A 22423-nucleotide genomic window follows, 5' to 3' on the forward strand; every position below is an offset into this window, starting at 1 on the left:
AAACAGCTTAAAAATCCCTCTCACCTTCATAAAAGCCATCATCGTCCATGTCTCCATACACGTATAGATATTTTCCAGCCACAAGAGGGAGCTCTGCTTCTGGATGTTCATTCGGTCCATCATAAGGGTTATAACTTAGCAGAGAAAAGACACAAGAATATGTTGAGTTTAGTGAGTGAGGTGCCAAGTCTGCACACCTGAAAATCAAAACAAATATTTTGATGCTCGTCTCTTTCACCTGTAACGGGCAGTGCAAAGGCGGACCTGGCCTGTGTAGCGAGGTTTGGACCTTGGTGATGAGCTTGTCTCATCCTCCATCTATTGATCAATCACAGTCACAAGTCACCATTTCCACCCGAAAAGATGCTGGGATGCAAGTAGATTTATTTTAAGCCACTTAAAAGGATCGTCGAGAGGTTTGCGTGACGATGTGGCGTCACTCACTCTCACCTCTGATGGGGGATGCTGTCGGGGGCTGCTGGAGCGATCCGTTGCTACGGTGCTGGATTTGACAGACAGCAGTTTGAATGCTTCACTGTCTTCAGTCTGCAGAGGGCAGGGTGGAAACTGAGGGATCAGAAGCTGAGCATTTGGTGCACTCTCATCACCTAGGAGACATTGATTTAAATAGTAAATAAAGAGAGACTGTCATTCCTCATGCACCCCATTAGCTGTTCATTGCGCAACTATTGATTCAGTCGTTAAGCAATGGCACAGTTAACACCTTTCACGCCAAAAGGTTTTTGTGCCTCGGTCAGTAGTTACCTTCTGCAGAACATATGTGTCCTTAAAAATCTCTCAGGGAAATGATGCTTATTTAGTCAGATGCAAAGAAGTCAAAAAGTTTTATTCTTTGAGAAAACTATAAGACACAACTTCCTCAGCATCGGTGATTGAATGCATGAAAGTGCATGAGAAATGGGTGTAGTTGCAGTTGTGGTTGTCTTAGTATCTCAGTGTATAACAAGAAACGTTTTGTAAAAAGTAAATTAAGGAAAACATATAAAGTGTCATATCTACACACCAATCCATCAAACATCAACAGTATCTGAAAGTTATCTGTTTCACAGAGCCGACACAGTACATGAGACACGGATTAAGGTAAAAGCTCTTGAGGAATCACCTGGTTGGCAGTGATATGGTTATTTTTGGTATTAGATTATATAACATGACCAACTCCTAAGTAGAATATTAGATTATCTTACATAGATTCAGCTTTAGAAACGGAATAAAAAAGTCTTCTTTGATGGGTACAAAAATAATTTGTGTATTACATGTTTATGCATAAGTATGTCATTGCAATCTGTTTGTCAAGACCTGGAAAAAAAATCCCAGATTATTATTTTCTGGTTTGACAAAGAATACTTATTTGGAAAATGTCAATGCATTGGTGTGAAGGAGGGTATGCATAAAGTAAAACTTTAAAAAATACTCCTTTAAAAACATCTAATTCATTGCAATAAACAAAAAAAGAAAAATATATTAAATACCTACAGTGTGTAATAGTGTTTTATATATATATATATATATATATTATGATACATCAAGCATCTGATTAATAAGTGAAATTGTTAACAAACCTTTCTGCAACCGGGCTTCAAATTCATCAATGACTTGGGAGAGTTTCTCCTCTGGTGAGGTCGGGATCTGGGACACCAAGGTAGAATTACTATTCAGGAACTCCACAGGCTCTGATTGCAAACGGATGTTTGGCAGCCTTTTCGACAGCTGGTGGAAGTGATCACTGTGTGACCTGCATTTCTGCTCCAGGTCACAAAGTTTGACCTTTGACAGAAAGGAGAGAGAGCAGAAAGAAGTGTACTGTACTGAGGAAGACAGTGATTTATCATATTTGATTATACAGGTACCAGCCCTCTAAAGTCCTAGTCCTCTTAGTGAATGCTGACTGAACATTGGCCTAATTATAAAATAATTCCTAAGTAAAAATTCTAGAGTCTGAGCATATTGTTAGAGTTAGAAAATAAGAGTACAGCATCTCAAGGTTTTTCTCAATAGCTACATTTTAATGAAGCTACTGACATGAAATGACAGTAAAAAAAAAATGCATAAATAGTTGCATGTGGGTTTAACAAAAACAAATGTGTGGAAAAGACTGACTCAACAAATTTACTGCACAAGAAAAGTACTAACTCACTCACTGCAGAGTTTTAATTTCTGTCACGAAACTGTTTGCCTGCCCAGTAGAATCATACTAATGTGACTAATAACATGACCTCACTTGAACTGCACTAATAGAAGCATGAGACCCATTATCACAGCAGGATTTGGGGCAAAAGGAGAAAATTATTTTCTGTAGCGTATTTTAGAAGACTTTAATACAAAGCAGGTCAGTTGACCGATCAAGAAAATGGTCAGCTGAGGGACGTCATTGATACAACATGTCACACTACATGCTTCTAAATGCAAAACAATTAAATATAGTAGGTTTCCAAAGGATGCCAGTTCTAGATTAATGTAATCTTCCAGCATCTGTTTAATAGACGAAGGTACTGGACATTACTCCAAGTTATCAAGTTCTTGAACTCGGAAAAATAATTTATAAAACAATTGGTCAAGAATAATCTAAATTCAGAATTTTCTTGCTTTGTTCTTGGGAGCAAAGCATGTTTGCTAAACAAGTTTTACAATTTTAAAGTCTTAAAGCTTGTTTTATTAACATTTATGGTGTGCAACAACAAATTATATTCCAATGTCTCAGTAACACATCTAAGCTCGGAGCGCCACAGAAGGAACGATATGAATGCAGAATGTGCTCAGAGACTCATGAGAGATGGTAAAAACATAACGATGCTAAATACAGGAAGTTGTTCATGTGGTGTCTGTAACCTACAAGTGACTGTAGCTCTTTGGGAAACTTGCGATTAAATTACATGCAGCTAATGGCACCTTCAGTACACCTCAGATTCATTCTCAATTTCAGGTTGGAAGGTTTCGTCTGTTGATTTTTATTGCTAAAATTAAGCTGGGACACTTTTTTATCAGTCTTACTTCTGCATAAAATACCAAGCCTTTTGGATTTTTAAGTAACCTGCCCTATTATATTGTCAGCGGAGTCATTATGGCGCACTGAAAGCCCTGCGCCTCTGCTGTCAGCAGTTTCTTGTATTTACTTGACAACTAAGAGAGCTTTTGTTAAGCTTTGCTTCCAGCATGGTTTCCATAGCAGTGTTGGTCAGTGAACTGTTTTGTGCCTGATTACAGCTACAAGATGCATTTGCATGAATTATCCCATGGATATTCATGAACCCCAGAGAAGGAAGCTGGGTAGATTTTGCTGATTTCCTAAATGTTCTTGTAGCACCATCAGCAGAAATAATTAATCTTTTTTTTAAGTCCTTACTTAAATTCCTCCCCCATTTTGGATACTGTTTGAAGACCTTCTTTATAAAGAAAAATGGAGTGGCGAATCCTCAACTTGATTATTATCTGTGAACAATGATTGTTTTTATATACATATTCAGTAGAATAGACATCGTTTCTAATTGTAGAGAGAATTAAGATGGTTTTTCTTTGGTCTTTAATGTCTTTTCAAGAGTCTTGGAGTGATTTTATAGAAATGCATCTCAGTGGTTTCTCAGTATTAAAACCACATCAATCACAGAAAAAGAAATTAAGCCCTATTTATGAGACATGAGGAGTATTTGTACCTCTAATAACTGTACTGCTTCCTCATGCTGTTGGTCAGTTTGATCCCAGGCCTGCAGCGAACACAAAGAAACACATAGTGACAGCTGACACTGTGATCACAGTCTGCAAGGTGGACTAGACATCACACAGCTGACATCCTGCCTACGCGGTACTGTGGACGAGCCTGAAAGAGGCTCACTGGTTCGGCAGAGCTTCGATCGCTGAGTAGCTGCCTGCTCCTGATGGCACCGCTCTAGTGAGGGGTATCTGATCTATTCCTAGGTGTGTTAAAACGTCCGTAAGTAATTTTAAGGAACTTTAAGTTTTTAAATATAAAGAAAAACACATTATGTGACAGAACAAAACATCTGGGATGAGTTAGGAGCTATTCTTGGTTTAACTGCAATCACCAAATTTAAGTTAAGTAAAACCAGAGGAACAGAAAAACCTACACTCTCAGCCACTTTTACTGGCACTCCTGTAAAAGAGCTTGAAATGCTTAAGATGAATTCATCTTTTCCTTTCTCAGATGAGACTAAGATTTGACTTTGAGGCAACTTAATCCAGCTAGGTTTGATAATCTACAAAGAATAAATGTGGAAATACACATTTGGTTAAGAATGACCATCCCCAAATTGATCCCAACAAGTTAATTATCCACAATTTCTTGGCTTGGCATACCACAGCATACCCAACTCAAGATGAATACTTCTATAAATTAATCCCACCATCAACAAATTCTATATTTGACAACTTGTAGAGTTAGAGATTCTGTGTTCCTGTCAATTACCATATCCAGACTGACACCATTATATCTGAAACTTTAATTTAATTGCAGCAGGCCTGGGGATCCACATAAAGTCCTGTACACATTGTTCTTGAACTAATTTGTGTGTCACGTGAAGTTTAGAGTTCAGTGGCTGTTGACTGCAAAGCGTTTGCTGGCGCCACTCTCGGGTTTTGTGTTGTCCCAGCAAACAAACTATAGACAAAAACTGATTGTTCTGAAATTGATCACTATACAGAATAACAAACTGGTTATTCGCAATGTTCAATGTCATTAACTTCCAAAGCAGGAATGAAAATACATAAAATACTACAGATTGAAAAAATATCAATGTCCCTATTAATCACAGAATCAAGTCACTGAAGCTAAACTTGTATTTGCTATCAAACTGGAGACTGGACAGCCTTCCGAGATCTTTTTATTTTCTAGTTGAGTGCCATTGACTGTGTGACAGTGAATCAGCAAAAAATGGGCTGCTAATACATCAATAACTGAACAAGTAGCTTTGGCATAAAGTCGCTGCACAAAATCAATATTGGAAAAAGAAAACAAGTTTTCAGTGATTAATTTTCTTCTTTGCCATACCTTTTGTAGCTGATTGATCTCTTTCTGATTGCTGTGAAAGGCCACCAATGCTTGCTCATACTCTGTCTGCAAATGTTGTTTTAGCTGCAAGGCTTCGTGCATATGCTGTGGAGACATATATATATATATATATATATATATAGAGAGAGAGAGAGAGAGAGAGAGAGGAATTATGCTATTCAGAGATGGTTCCAAAGATTTACCAAGCAAGACTCTTTCTTCACCGCTAGTTGCAGAAAAGTTGACTTTTCAAGCCGTAGTGGTTATTAAGAAGAGGCTAGTTATGTCACTGACCCCAAACAGTTTTTTCTATCCACTGGCTACAGAGGGATATGTTATTAAAATACTGCCAAAGCACAAACTAGCTGGCATCACATCGTTTTCAATAAAATTCATGAAGCCCCAAAGAGCAAAGTCCAGAGTGTGTTACCCATAAAACCGTACTTGGTCAGTGTGTACGAAAACAATGTGTGTATTTATTGACAGATATTACACTTTAAGCTCTTTAAAACAAGCCAATAAATCCTGGTATTATCTGTGTCTTTGGTTTATTTTTGGTTGGCGGCTGATCTGTACCTACCAACCTGCTGCTACATGGTTTGCTTTCTAAGTAATATGAGCAACATGCCAGGTGTAGCCATAGAGTATGAGACACGAGAGTTAAATAATATCACAGTTTATTTATTTACCTAAGCCTTTTAAACCTCAAGTTTCAAACATGGAGCCTTTTCTCTCCTGTAATGGTGTGCATCTATTAAACTCCTTATATTAAGAGACTATCAGCTTTTCAGTGTGTGAATGCTGAAGCATTTACACCACAGAGATCCTTCAACATGCACTTGTTAGAATCTTGTGTAATTTTAGCATTCTTACAACCACCAAAATAAGAAGGCACTGCACTGGCTTCGATCTGGGTGACATCATTTATATATTCCTGCACATTCCCCATTGTTCTATGAAATGCTACTGCGGGGAAACATAAAGCAAATAAAGACAGCATTCAGCAGTTTTTTTTTTGTCTTTTGCTGCATTATTTAGCTTTCATCTCTTACATCCCTTCCAGTACGTTTGGAAACGACTTATCTACCCTTTGCCAAATTGGCCAAGTCATGTTGACACAGTTTCTCTTCTCACACCAGCAACGATATCTTTCAGAAACCAAGTTAAGGATCATAAGATTTTCCTTCACATTTAGGGAAAATGGCTGAGGAAGCTCGAACATTTAGATTTTTTACCCTCATGTTCTCTCTCATTCTAATAAAAAGAAGAAAAGCTTCTTTACCTCCCAGAGTGACTTCAGGGTGTCCTGAACATGCAGTCGCTTGCATAATCAGAACAGCTCTAAGCTGCTGTGGAGCTTTGGTGGAAACAGATTTTTTATTTTTTTTATTTTTTTTTTTTTTACAAACCTTGCTAATGCCTACATCCTACATTTTTAACAGAAATACATAACGAGAACTTTCACTGATCAGATTGAATTTATGTGAGTAGATTACTGATGTGAATTTTGAACACATGTTCTTATTGTTCCCTTTGCCACTCTGCTGAATCCTTTCTCACAAACGACGCAGCAAGAAAATGTAAACAAATATAATTTTTAAGGTGGTTACAAGTTAAAAAGAGGCTATGAGTCAATCAAAACCAATTTAGTGCAATCTGTAGCATACTGGCCTTTTTCTTACATGTTGATGTAGATGACGAATGTTGCCTAGTCATCAATATACCTCCTAAACACGTATAGTGATAAAAATATAACCTAATTGGGTTGTTTAAAAAGCTTTTTGTTACCAGATTACATTCGCTTCAAAACAAGATTCATGATGCTTCATCCCAATTAGGTTTAAACAAGGAAAAATTTCAAGTGAGCCATTTTTTTTCCATGTTGTGTTTCCATCATCTGTGCTTTCTCCACCCACACCGCCCCATGTAATTTTCTCTAAATAGTGTCTTTGTCTCCGTAATCAATGCTAAACGAGAAAGTGACAAACCTTTCATTGCTGTATCACGGAGTAGGTCAGCTTTTCTCATATGGGCACATTTATCTCTCGAATATCCTGACAAACAGACAATCAATGGGAGATGCAGGGAGACGACGATTTGTAACGACAGAGCTGCGCACAGAGCGGCGAGACTGTTTGATTACTATTGGAAGATGGGAACACAATAAAAGAAGAAGCCTCTTCTTGAGGTAAGGGGGGAAATTTTGGGGGGCTTCAACAAAGCCAGAATATTGCAATGCCTTTTCATAATTTGTGCAGTTTGGGAGAGGCCAGGTGATGACATCATAGATTGACAGCCCTTAAGTTAATGATGTCAGGGAAGATGTGAGTTAACGCAACACCTTAAACTCAATGTTTTCTTTTGTGACACCACAGAAAAAAAATCTTCTTTTTTAATGACTATATGCAATTATAAACACCATGGAAATGCCACGCCTGTTCAGGAAGGAGAGAGTTTTTGTTTCCCCACATATGATGATGTAGAACATGTGCAAAATCTCCAGCTTGTGCAAAGCTGTTTAAAATATTCTCAAAGAAACAATGGCATTTAACTAGTAAAATGACATCAGGTTGGCATATAAATGCTCTAGCTATTCTTGTTGACTGCTACCACTGTTTGCTCAAATAAACTAAAACAGTGGACTTTCTGAGGTGGTTAAGCACCATGTTCACTCACAAATAGCTGAAACCTGTGAATACTTGATAAACCCTTGAAAATACCTGTCACTGCCTATTTTAATTGTTCACACACCAAAAATACCTTAATATGGATTAATATGACCAGCAGAAACCATCTCGCGCAACTCCAGAAGGAAGTCCACATCAAATAATTTTGAGTTATATTCCTTAGAAAATCTGCAAAAAGGCGAATTTATAAATAATGAACTGTGAACATGCAGCAGACCACTGTAAATTACATGACGAATTTTGGTAAAATGACACAATTTACTTACAAATACCCCAGAAGGGGTGTGCATTTATAATGGTTCATTTTAATTCAATTTCTCCAAAAATAATGTCAAGTGCCACCAACTACATTCAGAAGGATGCTTGCAGGATTTTTGTATTCATGTTTTTGGAATTCCAGACTTTGTCTGTGGAGTTGAACAGAATGGGTTTATTTTGTGTTAGATAGTTCAATTGTGTTAAATGTGTAAACACAGTCAGAGGTCGTTTAAATCTCTTAAAACCCTGTTTAATTTCTTGTGATTTCAATATGTCAAAAGCTTGTCAATAAGACACAGAGTCATACAGCAGGTCTTACCTTTAGCACATGTTCCAGATTTTCGACTCTGGCCTGGAGTTGGCTCCTTTCCTTCTGGGCCTCGTCTTTCTCCCGTCTCACAGTGGCAAACGTTTGTCTCAGCTGGACATAGTCGCATCGCACCTGGAGGGACGCGAATCACAAACAGAGCTCAGATTTTAGACAGGAAAGGATGAGAAATAATTAGAGAAGTCTAAGTCGCAATCTGCAAACCAGAAACTGACAGTTATGAAATGTGACCAACAGATTTGTTTTTAGAATGGAAAAAAAAAAAAAAAAAAAAAAGAATGTGTGTTTTCTGAATATTGCTTTTGCACCAGATCTATGTTTTAAATTTATAATAAATTACATGTTCTATCTTGTTGGTCTGAGGTTTGATTTTTGAGTTCACAACCTGACCAGAAATTAATCAGGACATTTCCATTTATCCTTGGTGACTTTGAGCTGCAGACTTGAGCACCCAGCGTCTCGCTTTAATGTCAGCCTTGAGCTGGTTCTTCTAAAGGTGGCCTGACAAGATTGAGCTGAGCCACCCATGAGCCATGCAGCCTTCATCTCCTCATTAATTACCAAAAAATTGAGGGGAGCACAATAGATAAGCTCGCACACCTAGAGCGCACAAAATTAGGCAGCTGCAAAGAAAACAAGCTCATTTAATTTGTGGGATTTGTGACAGCGGCGGGAGCTGCTGAAGGGAACTAACTCTTCTGATGCTTGCATGGACAAAAAAAGCAGCAGATTACCATTAATTAGCATTTATTACGATTAATATTATCAATATTTTACATGCTGTTTTTGTTAGAGATACATATTCCAGACACGTCATGCGTATGCACAAAAATAATGAGAAAAATGATTGAAAGCGAATAATATTTTGCACTCCTTCATGGTGGAATGGTCATATTTTGCACAATGTCAGTGATTCTTAAAATCAAGCGATGGCTCCATACATCTGAAGTATGTTACTGACTGAACTCTTCCACTTTGGTTTTCGTTAAAAGTCCTTTATCATATCACACACTTTTTTCTAGCTATCATTGAGCTCCTCTCGTCAATTTGACCACTTGTCAAACAAAAAAAGCCTAAGACTCCATAGCAAATCTGCGTATTTTCTAAGTAAAATACCGAGAAACAAATACATTTTAAACTCATTCATTAATTGTGAAGTGTACAGGAATCAGTGACATCCAGTTGCACAAACTGCAAGCCGAACCCTTTGAATTCACCACCCACTCACTTCATATAAGGGAGGCATAAAATGCAAAGAGCATGCTCTGAAATCTGTTAAGAACTTTAAACATGCAAAACAATTGCTGCAATCCTCTATTTTATTAAAACTGTCAAAAAAAACAAAAACATTGACATACTGGCTAACCACCAAGTCTATTTTTACAGCTCTCTCAACCACTTACATCACCACCGTCTTAATATCTCAACTATTAATATCTCCTATGACTTTTTCGATAAGAGCGTATCATCCAAACAAGGTTCTACCCGCAGTCATCCCTACAAGCCTCCTACCCTCGCTCCCGCAACAAATCTGGCAGGAAGGAACATGCTTTTAGCCCCGTTTCTATTTTGCTTCCATGCCCACCTTGTCTGTGCACAGATGGCATCATTAATGGAGCAAGAGGTCTAAGCAGGGCTTCCTGGACACATGTCAACAACCCCCCTACACCGCTCCACCCGCATTCTGAAAGTCACTTTTGTTGCCAAAGCATCTATCTCAGTCTGCCACTGTCTCCATTACAAGACTCGTGGTTGTAGCTACAAATCCAGGTGCAGTGGCTGAAGGTTTGGGTCAATGTAAACAAAGATTATTAAGAGAAGAGGGGAAAATAATGACATAAGGAACCCAAACGAGTATTAAATGAAAATGTTTGTAACCTGAGGATGACCCCCACTGGTCCAGTCGTATTGATCTGTGGGAATTACTCTCGTCACTAATCCATTTATAAGGTATTGTGTAAGTCATATGAAGATGCACAACTACCTTGCTAAGACTCTAGAATATGATTCTCGCAGAATGATTAACTTGGAGTAAGATTACCACAATTTCACACCATCAGGAGACATTGTGCACAAATTTAAAGCTAAAATGAATGGCATTTATTTAACTCTCCAAGCAAAATTAGCGAGGAATAACAGTTGCTAATTAGGCTAAAAGTCCCAAATAACACATGAATCATGATTTGGCCTACAACAAATGGCTGGTGCAGCTGTATTACTCTGATTTTAGTCTAAATGGGAGGCGTCTTTTTAAAAACATCTCATTCGTTTGACAAGGAAGTAAAAGAAAAAAGATGGGTGACATGAGAAGTTGCACATTTTATCTAAATTATGTTCTGGGCCGTTTTCAGGAGCTTAGTAAAGATTGGACAACAAAAGAAAATGGTTTGTGTCATGAAGTTGGTGATGAAGATCCAGAAAGTGTATTTAACTTTTTAAAGTGGAAAAAGCAGAAACGCAACAATAATTCTTACTGCAGATTAGAAAACTGCATGATTTTTAATTTTGGTTGGGATACACAGATAAGAAAAATAATATAGAATAAATACTCGCTCAGTTTAATAGTAGTTTTCAGTTGCAGAATAGCATGCCCTGCTGTTTTTTCCTGTTCTGCTATTTATAAAGCAGTCCAAGTGTAAAACCTGCTATTAGCTTGTAAATTAGGCGGGCTATGGATAGCCGGGCTGCAAGCAACATATCTATCTAATAGATATGTTGCTTGCAGCTGCCAAGTGTATTTTAAAACAGCATTACCGTAGCATGAGTGATGGGTGATGCTGCTTCATGCTGCAATCCACGAGTCCAGAAATATTTAGCAGTATATTTATTTTTCTATCTTCCCAACTGAATAGGAAATCTGTACTGGTCTTCGTTCAGCCAGCAGACTAGCAGAATTTAGTGACATATAGGAAAGTGGCAGCGTTTTATTACTTTGTAAAGCTGGTGAAAGGTCCAGTCACTTTGGCCCTTTTTCTGTTTTTCTTTTTTGTATTATTATTAAAATAACCTTAAACTATTTGACTCCAAAACTGAAAGCTTTATAACCTTGACTTTGTTTCCTTGAGACTAACTCTGCAACAATATATCTTGTCATTATCTTCATAATGATATTAATATTTGTGGTATTTTAATTGCAAAGGACTCCCGGGACAGACATTTGGTAAGATCATATGCATACAAAATGGCAGTAGCATTTGCAGGTACCAGCATTTATATTCATGCTAAAGCTCATATGGAGGATTGGGAACATTGTGATAAAAAAAAAAAAAAAAATGAAAGAAAAGTCTGTGTGAGTTAACAGCAATAAATGCAGTTGTCACAGTATTAAAGTTTGACACTTTGCAACAAAGTATTGCAGTTGCACTTTTTCCTTTTATTGTGCAGTTCTACTTGATACTGGTCCTGGCCCACGCCCGTGTAAAATAACAAATATCTTCCAATTGATGATTTTCTGAGGTGTGTGTACTTGTAGTTTGTAGATTTGTACATAAAATGTGTGAACGTCCCCACCTGCTCATGCTTGGATGCCCTAAGCTGGTGGTTGATCAGCTCTAGGTTCAGACGATTTCTTTCCTGCAAGGCAGCATGGAGCTTCGCTTTCTGGAAAAAGAAGAAGAGCCAGCACCAAGGGAGAAGTTTACCATCTTGTCATATTATCATGGAAAACCTTTTTTTTTTTTTTTTTTTTTGCTCTAATGATTTAATGTCTAACTGTATAATATATGCAAGCCACACAGAGCCACTCCATCTTAAAGTGATTATATAAGCGACAGATGAAAGACTCAGGTTTGTGCCGATCCCTCCCTCCGTCTCCCGCCGTGTTTGTGAGTGTTAATGTGTGTGCATGCAGATAAGCTTTTCTCTAAGATCCTGTCTGGGGTACAAAACACACAGCTGAACGCTGTCACCCTCTATTTGGTATGTGGCACCGACAGTTGAAGAGGAAAGCTAAAAAAGACAAGAAAATTGGAAGAAGAGAACAGGAGAGGAAGGGGTAGGTAGACGGAGGGAAAGAGGTTGACAAAAAAGTGGGGGGAAAAAAATTCTTTAAAGTTAGATATTAGAACCAAAAGACTGACGGCCTGTCAGTCAAAAGTAAACAGGCGCATAAGGCTCTTGAGAGGAAATTAAATTGCAAGGCGTAAAAAAAAGGATTGAGAAGTGTGCAGGACCTGTCTGCTCTTTCCACAGTTCACATTCACAGTCAGAAGTTGTCATGCTGCTGGTGCTGCAGGTACTCAAGCATTATGTAATTATGCCAGACTCAAAGTAGGGCAGCGCTCTCCTCCTCTCGCAGCTATGAGCATTCAAGAGTGATTTCACTGTGACTGACCATATCCTTGCACCTAATGCCACTTCATTCTGCTGATGGTCATTCTCAGCCGTCCACTGTTGAACTGTGCCATTAATGTTAGCCGTCAGCTCTGCTCCCTAATCAAAAGGAGTCAACAACGGCTCGGCATCTTCCTGGCAACACAGACAAATCAAACAAGCAGGACGCACTTTTTAACGTCAATTCATTAAACTTAGAAGTTATCATCCCTAAGGATAAATAGAATAGATTATTAAAATGAAGGTTTTATAGTCTATCCTTATTTATCAGCACCCCAGGTAAAGCTTTCAAATAAATAAAGTTTTAATGCAGCAGCACAACATGGGGAATTCCAGCCTATAATTGGATCACGTTTATTCCAATGTTAGGGGGAAAAAAACACACTTATAGGTACTCCTGCTGTTAAATTTGTACAGCCCTATTTTCTCCTATAATGTGTCTCAAGATTAGAGCACACAGAAAGAGGGATATTTGATCCTTTCCTTTTAGATCGCTTCACTAAAGTGTCCAGACTGCTGGGTCTCCTTCAGTGCTCTCTCCAACATACTCTTGCTGCTGTGAACAAGATTTTGGTATGGACTCATGAAACAGGGTTGATTTTGTCTTGTAAAAATCAACCCTCAGCCGATTGTTATCCTGCTCAAAGACCATGGGATGATCCATTTTTAGTTTTCCTTATGATTTTTAATTGATTTGTACATGTAAAATGTCCTGATACTTCAGAAGATTTCTTGATGTTCCATAGTTTAAAGGTTTTCAGAGTCTTTGGAAGAGACACCAACCCACAACATCGTCGATCGTCTCCTGCACTTGAATGGTTTGTTGCTGAAAGCTCGGCATAAGTTTTAAAAAGTACTTCAGTTAAATTTAATTTATAATTATTGTAAGGGGAGTCAATAAGTTAAGCACATGTGATATTGGGGTTTTCCTTACTTAATGAAGGTGGTCTTTTGGCCTGTAAACAGGTAGCGAAAGAGAAGAAGAGATTATAATTTCTAGTCTCACATTATATCTGCACTTCATCACTTAATGAATGTAGAACTATTTCTTTACTCAATCAGTGTTTTTAGTCATTTGCAGGCATTTTAAAACAAAAATGTTTGGAATTAGGCTGTTTTTCAAATAGTTTTTGGATTAGTTGGATTAGCTGAGCCAATTTCCAAGTGGTTATGGTGTAAGAGGGTACCTTTATTAGCTTGGAGATAATTTTTTTTTTAAAAGTATGTCTGATTATATCAACACTTTCTACAAAGATTAATGCATTGAGCTGTTTTTTTTTTTATTTGTCACACAAGAGCTGCAGTGAGCTACAAATTTCATGATGCACTTTTTTTTTTTACATTACTGCAACATGCTCTCTTGAACCCACCTGCGGCAAAAGAGAATCCAATATTTTTCTGCGCAAGAAAAGACGGAGCAGCTCAGGGGCTTTTGATCAAATTTATCAGTATATTTGAGGAGCTCAATAAGCCGGCCGAGACGAGAGAAAAGAAAGAGAGCAATGGGAGGCAGTTGTGCTCATTCATGTCTTCATGTGCAGACAGAGACAGCAGGAAAATGCTGAAGAAAGGCAGAATAAAGCCAAAACGTTGGCAAGGGCAGGAAGACACGGAGCACAGCGAGTAAGGCCACGTTCTGCTCTGATTGTATAACTGTCACTGCAACACAGAGTCACTGCAAACTGCAGAAAATCACACTCAGCTGTAGTAGTAACCACAGCGGATATTGCACCTTTCCCTTTAACTCTGAGTTAGTGGGTGTGGCAAACCTCGAGCTATCAATCAACCTTCTTGTCTAGTGAAAATAAGTTCAGTTGAGGTTATTTCAGCACACACACACGAAAAAAACAAAAAAAAGTGAACAAAGCACTGGACAAAAAGAACGACCTTTAAAAATCAATTTTTTAAGGGCCGCGAGTATGATGACTGTTTCTGTAGTTCCTCTCACTTCCAGCAAATCACACATTCACAGCTTCACTTAGCACTCTGTAACATCTTGTAAACACACTGTTAGACTGCGAAGCCAAGGGACACACACATTTCTATGCCAATTCAGACCTTCAATATGCACAAATCATCATAGGAATCTGTTTCGAGTATTTAAAGTAGGCGCTAACAAGGGTGTCTCTTTAGGAAAAAGCACAACAGGGACTCCAAGTGAAAATTGTTCTGTGTGAATCTTTGCGTGGTTGAGAAATTTGAGATCGATATGTGCGTTCAGAGAGAGAGAGCACGCAAGCTTAGAGACGTATAAATCAACAGCACTAAGGCCTAATTCACTCTGACAACCTCTGTCTTCCTTCATCTTTCTTCTGCATCTATATGTCTACACACCCTGTGCGGTTCCAGCACGACCGCAATAAGAATTTTACACCCGTAACCGATAAAAAAAACTAAATCTGCTCACAGTGGACAACGTCCAGGAGGTTCTGTGCATCTGTGCTCTATTCCGGTCAGCCTTCACACATATATGTGCTTGAGTAACTCCTCAGTAGTTCATTAAAATATGGAGAAATAAATACAAAAAATACCAACCAATAAGACAAAACAGAAAACCAAAGATTAACAACAATGTATTGCTTCTGTATATTTTTTACCGCTGTTTTGAAGCATAAAGTATTTAAAAATTTAATATGATGTATTTCTCATTATTTGTTTCATGTAAATTAAATCTTTCTAAAGAAATGTTACTTATTTCAAATTATGGATATGTTAAGTATATATTAATGATGACTGGAGTATATAGGAATTTGATCTTACAATTAATTTTGTTGCATCTTCCCATTATGAGAATGGGATTTTAAGTTTGCTTTGTTTGTAAATATGGGGCAATTCTAAAATACACTAATGTTATTAACCCTGACAGGCTACGTTGTTGGGATGAGGAATTGGTAAAGGGTGAAATCCTGCACACGCTCATTTGTGGGATGCCTCCTGATGAGCTTAAATGGGCTTTTTGCGGGTTGGAGATTGCTGCTGTTTCCCCAGGAGGACTGTCATTAATTAGATGTCATATACGAAACATTTTGTTCCAGTTAAGCCGTGAGAGGAAAGACGCAGACAACATCGGCTTTCTTCAGTGTGGGCACAAAGTGAAGCCTCAAACACATATGAAACTTGTGTCCAAATTATAAAAAGCATGAGCTTTGATAGGATCTTGGCAGCTACATGTTGTACTTTTGCACAACAGCCTCTTACCAGAAAGAACATAGAGTGTTTTTACTTTAAGTTAAGCTCAAGTTAAATGGTACATATTTTGACTTTTAACAGAATTTTTAAAGTAAATATATTTAATAAAAATTTATATGTATGTACATAAATAAAAACTTAAGTAAACTTCCTGTTTTTCTGTATCCTAATTTGAACTGCTACATGGTTGAATGGTTTATGACAAAGGACAGTTCCTCAGTTTAAATCTCCAACAAATCCCATGTTAGGGACTTTTTTTAACATGTTAATGGAAACAAAATAACCCAAATTAACATGTAGATTTTGGCTGTGATGGGAAAAATTATAATCAGCATTCACTCCCCTGCCAAATGACCCCACAGCAGACAGGGGTATTTATTAGATTCAGCTCTGACAGACAGCCATGCACAAACAGCACCCACGCACACATGCAAATTATTGTGTGTGTGTGTGTGTGTGTGTGTGTGTGTGTGTGTGTGTGTGTGTGTGCGTATGCGTATGTGTGTGTGTGTGCTGCTTCTCAAGCAGGAGAAGTGGCCAAAGCTGGAAAAAAAGGTTATTAAAACAATAAATTCCTGACTAAAATTTGATCTTACTAAAAAAGTGAAGGAAGAACTCTCGTTGGTTTATCTTATCATAAAAAAATAGCCCTTTCAAAACAGTGTGTTGTACTGAGATCCAGCACAGCATGTACCTTTATAGTAAAACACCAGGACTCATTTATTCTTCTTGTAACAGTCTGCAATACTGCAATATTTCCACCCATTTCCCTTGGGTGGAAATATTAGTTACTGAACATAAATCTAACTCTGTAAGGATGTCTGCAGCCATAAGTATACTGGGAGGATCACTGTTGTTGTGGTAATGGGACTGCAATATAAAAAACATAAATGTTTAATGTATTTGTTAAAGATAAGTAGATAAACGAATAAATAATATCCATATAGACATTGTAAGGTAGAGGGGTGTCGACCTCCATTGGTCAATGGGCAAAAAGCAGGGTACACCCAAACAGGGTCATACTCCATCACACAGAAGCATAAAGACATGGAATAATAAATACACAAAGAGACTCCTAAAGGGAAAGTGGCCATTTCATCTATCATGAATGTTCCTGGATGATGGGAGGAATGCATCTATGGGTAACACTTTATTTGAAGGGGGTTGAATAAGACTGTCATGACACTTTCATAAACATGACATAACACCTGTCATGAACATCAATAAGCCTTCATGAATATTTATGACTGTTGTCATAAAGCGTCATTCGGTTAATTATGACACTTTTAATACAAAGTTGACATTATTCAAAATGTCTTTGTTATGACAACTTGACATTAACCAAGAAATCATTACTGTTTAAACTTTACCTTTAATAACATAAAGTTACCTGATTTTTAAAGTGTGATCATTTATACTTTTATAACAAATTTATATCAGTAATGATTTCTTGGTTAATACTGTACCATTCAGTACTTGGTTGTACTGTAACATTCAAAAGATACTTGAGCAAAATAAAGGAAAACTGGTTCGCTAACTCCAGATTGCATTTTACTGAACATAGCATTGTTTTCAACACATTTCAACATAGGACACACCGGCAAGGTTAATGGCAACTTTTAGAGGACTGTAAACTGACACTGTACATCCCCACTTAAGGAATTGGCTGAGAAAAGGAGGATCATTTTGGAGGATTTATAGAGTAGCATTAGCCAGGTCTACACAGCAGCATGATATATATTACCCAGAGTCTGCCCTCTGAAGGGCTTACTGTAGCAGGCGCTCATCTTTACACAAGGGCGTGACTTGAGACACACTAGATCTGCAGCCAAACACTAGTTTCCTTGGCAGACTGTTTAAAGGAGCATTTTAAAATCAGCCATTTGTAATGTAATCTTCCTCATACTGGATCCTGCTTTTGGTTTACAACACAAGCATGACATCGGACAAGCGAGGCTGAACAGTTCATATGAGTAGGGCAAATTTTCCCATTTATAGTGATGGTGTATAAGCAATACAGTCAGCATAATGTCATCAATAGATTATTCATCACATCCTTTTAAAATATTCCCCCTGTTGTCTCAAAGCAATATCAACTGGGATTCCCTCAGCCCATTGGTTGAACGCGTCTCTACAGGTGCCTCATTTATAAAACATAGATGTGTGGTAAATAGAGTTAAAGTGCAAAGTATTGTGCACCCTTGCTCATATGTGAACACACATGCCAGTACGTTGCAGTCACACGACCCCCGAGGTCGTTCCTACAATGTAAACTGTGGCTGCAGATGGCAGTGGGTACCATCAAAACAGTGAAGCGTGAATGGGCATTTACATGTGTACGTGTTAGGAAGGGCAAGAGCTTAAAATGGTTGCATAACTAAAATTACAGACGCCTCAAGCTCTAATGAACCCACATGTTTCAAACCTTTCATCTGAATCCTAAACATTCACAGTTACCAAGGTTGGCAAGAACTAAAAAATATTTAAAAAAATATGAAAAGTGACACACACCATTAAGTGTATGTCACTTTAAGTGTGTGTCACTGAGATTGAAGAAAGGGTATTAAGTTTATCAAAAGGATAATAAGTTAAATTGACCATCATGGTGGATGACTAAACTGCTGGTGTGTTTTAGATCATTGTCCTGCTTCATAACCGAAATGCGATTGAGTCTAAGGTCACCCACTATGGACTTCCTGCCAAAGACCAAAATTCATGATTCCATCAATTACCACAAATCATCCACGTTCTGCAGCAAAGAAACGACGTCCATGATGGCGTGCTTGTTTCAATATGTGATTTAAAAAGCAGATGGACATCAAACTGAAAAAAAAACATCTGTCAGCAAATGTGTAATAAAACCAAGTCTTTAATGCACAGCGACAAATCCAGTAAATACTGGACAAAAAAGCTGAGGGATGTGTCGACCATCAGTGGAATATATATCAGGTTTATAGTTTATATAACTATGGAAATCACCTTGTTGATACGGAAATAGCATGTTGTGTTTGGCCGATTTATTTTGGGACTCAATAATTTCAACAAAATTCAGTTGTTTTGGCAAGCAAGCTCAAATGCTAGCTTAAAATCAGTTGCATGTTCATTTGTCTCGTATATGTTGACATAAAACTGGCTTATTTCTTGGGGTTAGGAGGCTTTTTGGATCTGAATGACTCATAGGTTAGAAGTGAGTTGCTTAACAAACAAAGACCGTACAAATGAATGAGAATATGAGAAAACACTGTCAATGTTCAAAGAAAGTTGAAAAGCAAAAATAAAAATGTCTCATAAATTTAATAAATTCAATTTTGCTACCTATTTTTATATAAAAACTTTTCCTACAAGTGTTCATTGTTTTTAATAAATAAATAAATAAATATGCCGGTCAATTAAAGAACTTCCTGGGATGTGCAGTCTAAGCATGCGTGTACGCGTGTGCAGCAGAAAGGTCAGTTTTTAAAGCATGGAGTATAGTGTGAGGAACTGGCAGGAAGAGAACAACACTGCTACAGGCCAGGAAAGATCATTTCCTCAACATGGGGACATGTTCACCTTATCCTCAATTCTGTCATATATTTGCACTTGGCTAAGTGTTAAATGCATATCTCAAGGAATGTTTGCTTAAGCTAATTTTCTTGGAGAATTAAAACATACTTGTGACAGTTAATGGTTTCAGTAGGCAAATCATCTCAGAACCAGTGCAACATGACAGAAGCATCTTTGAAAATGAGATTGATTACTCATCAATTTTCACACATTTATTTGAACAGCTGCAATATAGGTATGGGGGTGTCATTTACATAACCAAACACCTTTTTTCAAACATTAATGATGACGACCTCAAACAAAATTCCTTTCTTTTTATTATTCAGAGTCACATTCAGAGGCATTAGCATCATCATCAGTTCAATTAGATTTTAATTCACCCACCCACACCATGACCTTCCCAACCAGAACAGCTTTCTGACCCTCAGGAGGGAGAATGTTCACTGGGGGAGTGAAAAGTCACCAGTTTTTTCTCTTTTTTTGTCGTTTTTAGCGATGAGAATATTAAGCAGTGTTTTAAATCTTGCTGTTTGCACTACACATTTAGAGAGTGAATATTGACACTATTCCTCCCTGCTACGATTCCCCATAGGCTTTCTTTGCAGGACAATGTTGAAGCCAAACAGGTTTCCAAGTGGTACAAGAGGTATACAGAGAGAGAAACAAAAGTGAAATCAAAAGTATGAGTTTTTTCTGCAGAGTAGTACTCAGCATTTCTGGCTGTCTGCCAGGCATGCTGCTCTTACAACTAATTTTTGGAATCAAATTAATCTGGGCATGCATTCATTTGACAGTAAGAGAATATATAGTGTAACAAACCGGGGTAAAATGAAGTGACTTGTCTCTAAGTACACCATCTACACACACACAGACACACACACAAGAAAACAGCTTTTGAATAGCTGACCACTTCACATGACGGAAAAATGTAACCATCATATTTAAGTGGATGCCATCACATATAGTTCTGTCATATGAGTATGCAGTTCCTCCAGTACGTTTAAATATTTCATATTTAAATACTGTCCATCCAGCACTTCTGAGCTGTTCAGTGTGTTTCTCAAAATGGGAATAGATTTCAAAAACTTGTGACTGGATTTCATGTTTTTTTCCAGCTGTCATGTATCAGAAAATAAACCATTGCTCACTGCAATCTGTAAAAGATATGAAAATCATTTTTAAAATAATGTGAAGGATGTTTGTAATATGAAAAAACAAAACAAAAAAAGTGAAAACAAGAAAGTTTTTTGCAAACTTTAAATGATACAATGAGGTGATCCAGCTGGACCACGCATGTAAAACTCTTCAGGGAAAACCATCATCTTCCCTACGGTGAGTGTGCATAGCACTGAATTTAATGTGTGATGTAAATGCAGACCTCGGGAGCAAGAATGCGAGAATGACACTAGCCTCCACAGAAGTGGGCAGCGAAGCTTTAAGTCTCATTGATGCCACAACAGATTTGACGCGAGGAGGACCCATTGTTCCCGGAGGACAAACAGAAGATATCAGAAAGGCGTAAAATAAGTTCTGAGGAAGATCGGAATAATTCTAATGAAGAGCCTGGAAGCTGGTAAGGGATTACATGTGCTTGGATGGGCCTTCATGCTCACATAATGCTTGGATGGGCCTTCGTGTGCAGAGCACGCATACTCGAACAGACACAGACAAGTCAGCACACAAACTCTCAAGCAGACACAATTCCCATAAAGCTCTCACTGAAACAAAAAAGTCACATGGCAGCAGGGAAGCGCATACGTCGGCATCCAAAGAGGTACACATATAAAACATCTGGTTTCCATATATACGCAATCGCATGACCCCAATCTGAAGGGAACCACACTGCACAAGTGGTAAATAATTCATACGTGACCTTATTGCACAGTTAGCAGTACAGTAGGCTAGGAGAGGCACAGTGGACGGGGTGCTTTTACTACCACAAAACCTAATTTCATGAGACGTTCAAATATATTCTTAAAAAGTGTTTTCTAATAACCACCACCGACATAAGGGATGTGAAAATAGTTTTTGTTTTGTACTCTTGAGCAGATGCCTCTCCCTTTATTTGATCTGAGCAGAACAAACAAAAGCGCTCAGAGAATATGTTACGCTAGTGTTGGCCTCCTTCCACTGCCAGAGAAGCTCAGAATTCATTATAATATTGTAGCTCTTACCCATCATGCAATAGGCAGGGAAGCTCTCTCTAGTACACTCCTGAATTGCTGAGTCTATATGGAGCAAGCATGTCAGATCTTTAGTGTATTAAAACAGCGTTGATACCCTATGAACTTTATGAATTTTATTTTTTTTTTAATCACAACTGCAAACTTTAATGTACATTATTGGGATTTTGTGTAAAATTAGTAATTAATTTTGTATTAGAATTTGAGGAAACACGGCTTCAATTGTTCTGCGAATTGTTTTCAGACCACTTGACCTGATGCCCCTAAATAATATCACCGTATTAGTAAACAAAATCCAACAGTTTGTTAGAAAAAGTTAATAACCAAACAGCATCATGAAGACCAAGCAACACATCAGACATATCTGTCCATCCAACAAAAGGTTTTTAAGTACTCTGCTTGTGCCTGACAAAGAATTGTCATAAATTCACAGGAACTCTAGCAGAAATGCATTTTTTTCAGCATATGAGCCACACACACTTTAAATTTCTTATCAATCCCACAATATTATACAAAAACTACAAGTTTTGCCCAGAACCTTTGTCAAGAACAAGTCAGAAGAACAGATGGATCACATTACCTAATGCAGTTCCAGTATATATTACAAGTGAAATCTTTGCTGAAATAAATGATCTTTTCTTCTTCATAGTAGGAAAAACATTAGGTCACATGTGCCTTGAAATTATAATCATACTGCAACATGGAATTAAGATAATAATAAAAAAAAAAAACGAATACAAAACACTGAATAGGAAGGAGTAAGTCATAAGTCTCTGCTGAGCAGGACTCAATAACACAGAGCAATAAGTGACTATTACAAGAGCACAGGTCCTGTCATGTCGCCTTCCCTTCCTGACACGGCGTCCTCCTCTCCCCCTTC

At 37.8% G+C, this 22423-nt stretch overlaps 1 protein-coding gene across 16 annotated transcripts in view; it reads right to left on the reverse strand.

Moving 5' to 3' along the window:
- The window catches only part of LOC103147521 (RIMS-binding protein 2-like), a 68195-nt gene that overhangs the window by 22720 nt on the left and 23052 nt on the right, over positions 1–22423 (reverse strand). For 13 of the 16 annotated variants that reach the window (XM_016678725.1, XM_016678721.1, XM_016678712.1 and 10 more), the window contains 8 exons: positions 11804–11893; positions 8285–8407; positions 5021–5125; positions 3669–3719; positions 1581–1785; positions 451–608; positions 239–318; positions 25–134 (listed from right to left, as the gene is read on the reverse strand). In XM_016678725.1, coding sequence (XP_016534211.1) covers positions 25–134; positions 239–318; positions 451–608; positions 1581–1785; positions 3669–3719; positions 5021–5125; positions 8285–8407; positions 11804–11893 — 922 coding nt within the window. Of the gene's footprint in view, positions 1–24; positions 135–238; positions 319–450; positions 609–1580; positions 1786–3668; positions 3720–5020; positions 5126–8284; positions 8408–11803; positions 11894–22423 lie in introns of those variants that run through there. The other 3 variants (XM_016678718.1, XM_016678752.1, XM_016678761.1) reach the window with 3 other exon arrangements.

Source organism: Poecilia formosa, unplaced genomic scaffold, assembly GCF_000485575.1.
Source record: "Poecilia formosa unplaced genomic scaffold, Poecilia_formosa-5.1.2 Scaffold6, whole genome shotgun sequence".
NCBI lineage: Eukaryota > Metazoa > Chordata > Actinopteri > Cyprinodontiformes > Poeciliidae > Poecilia > Poecilia formosa.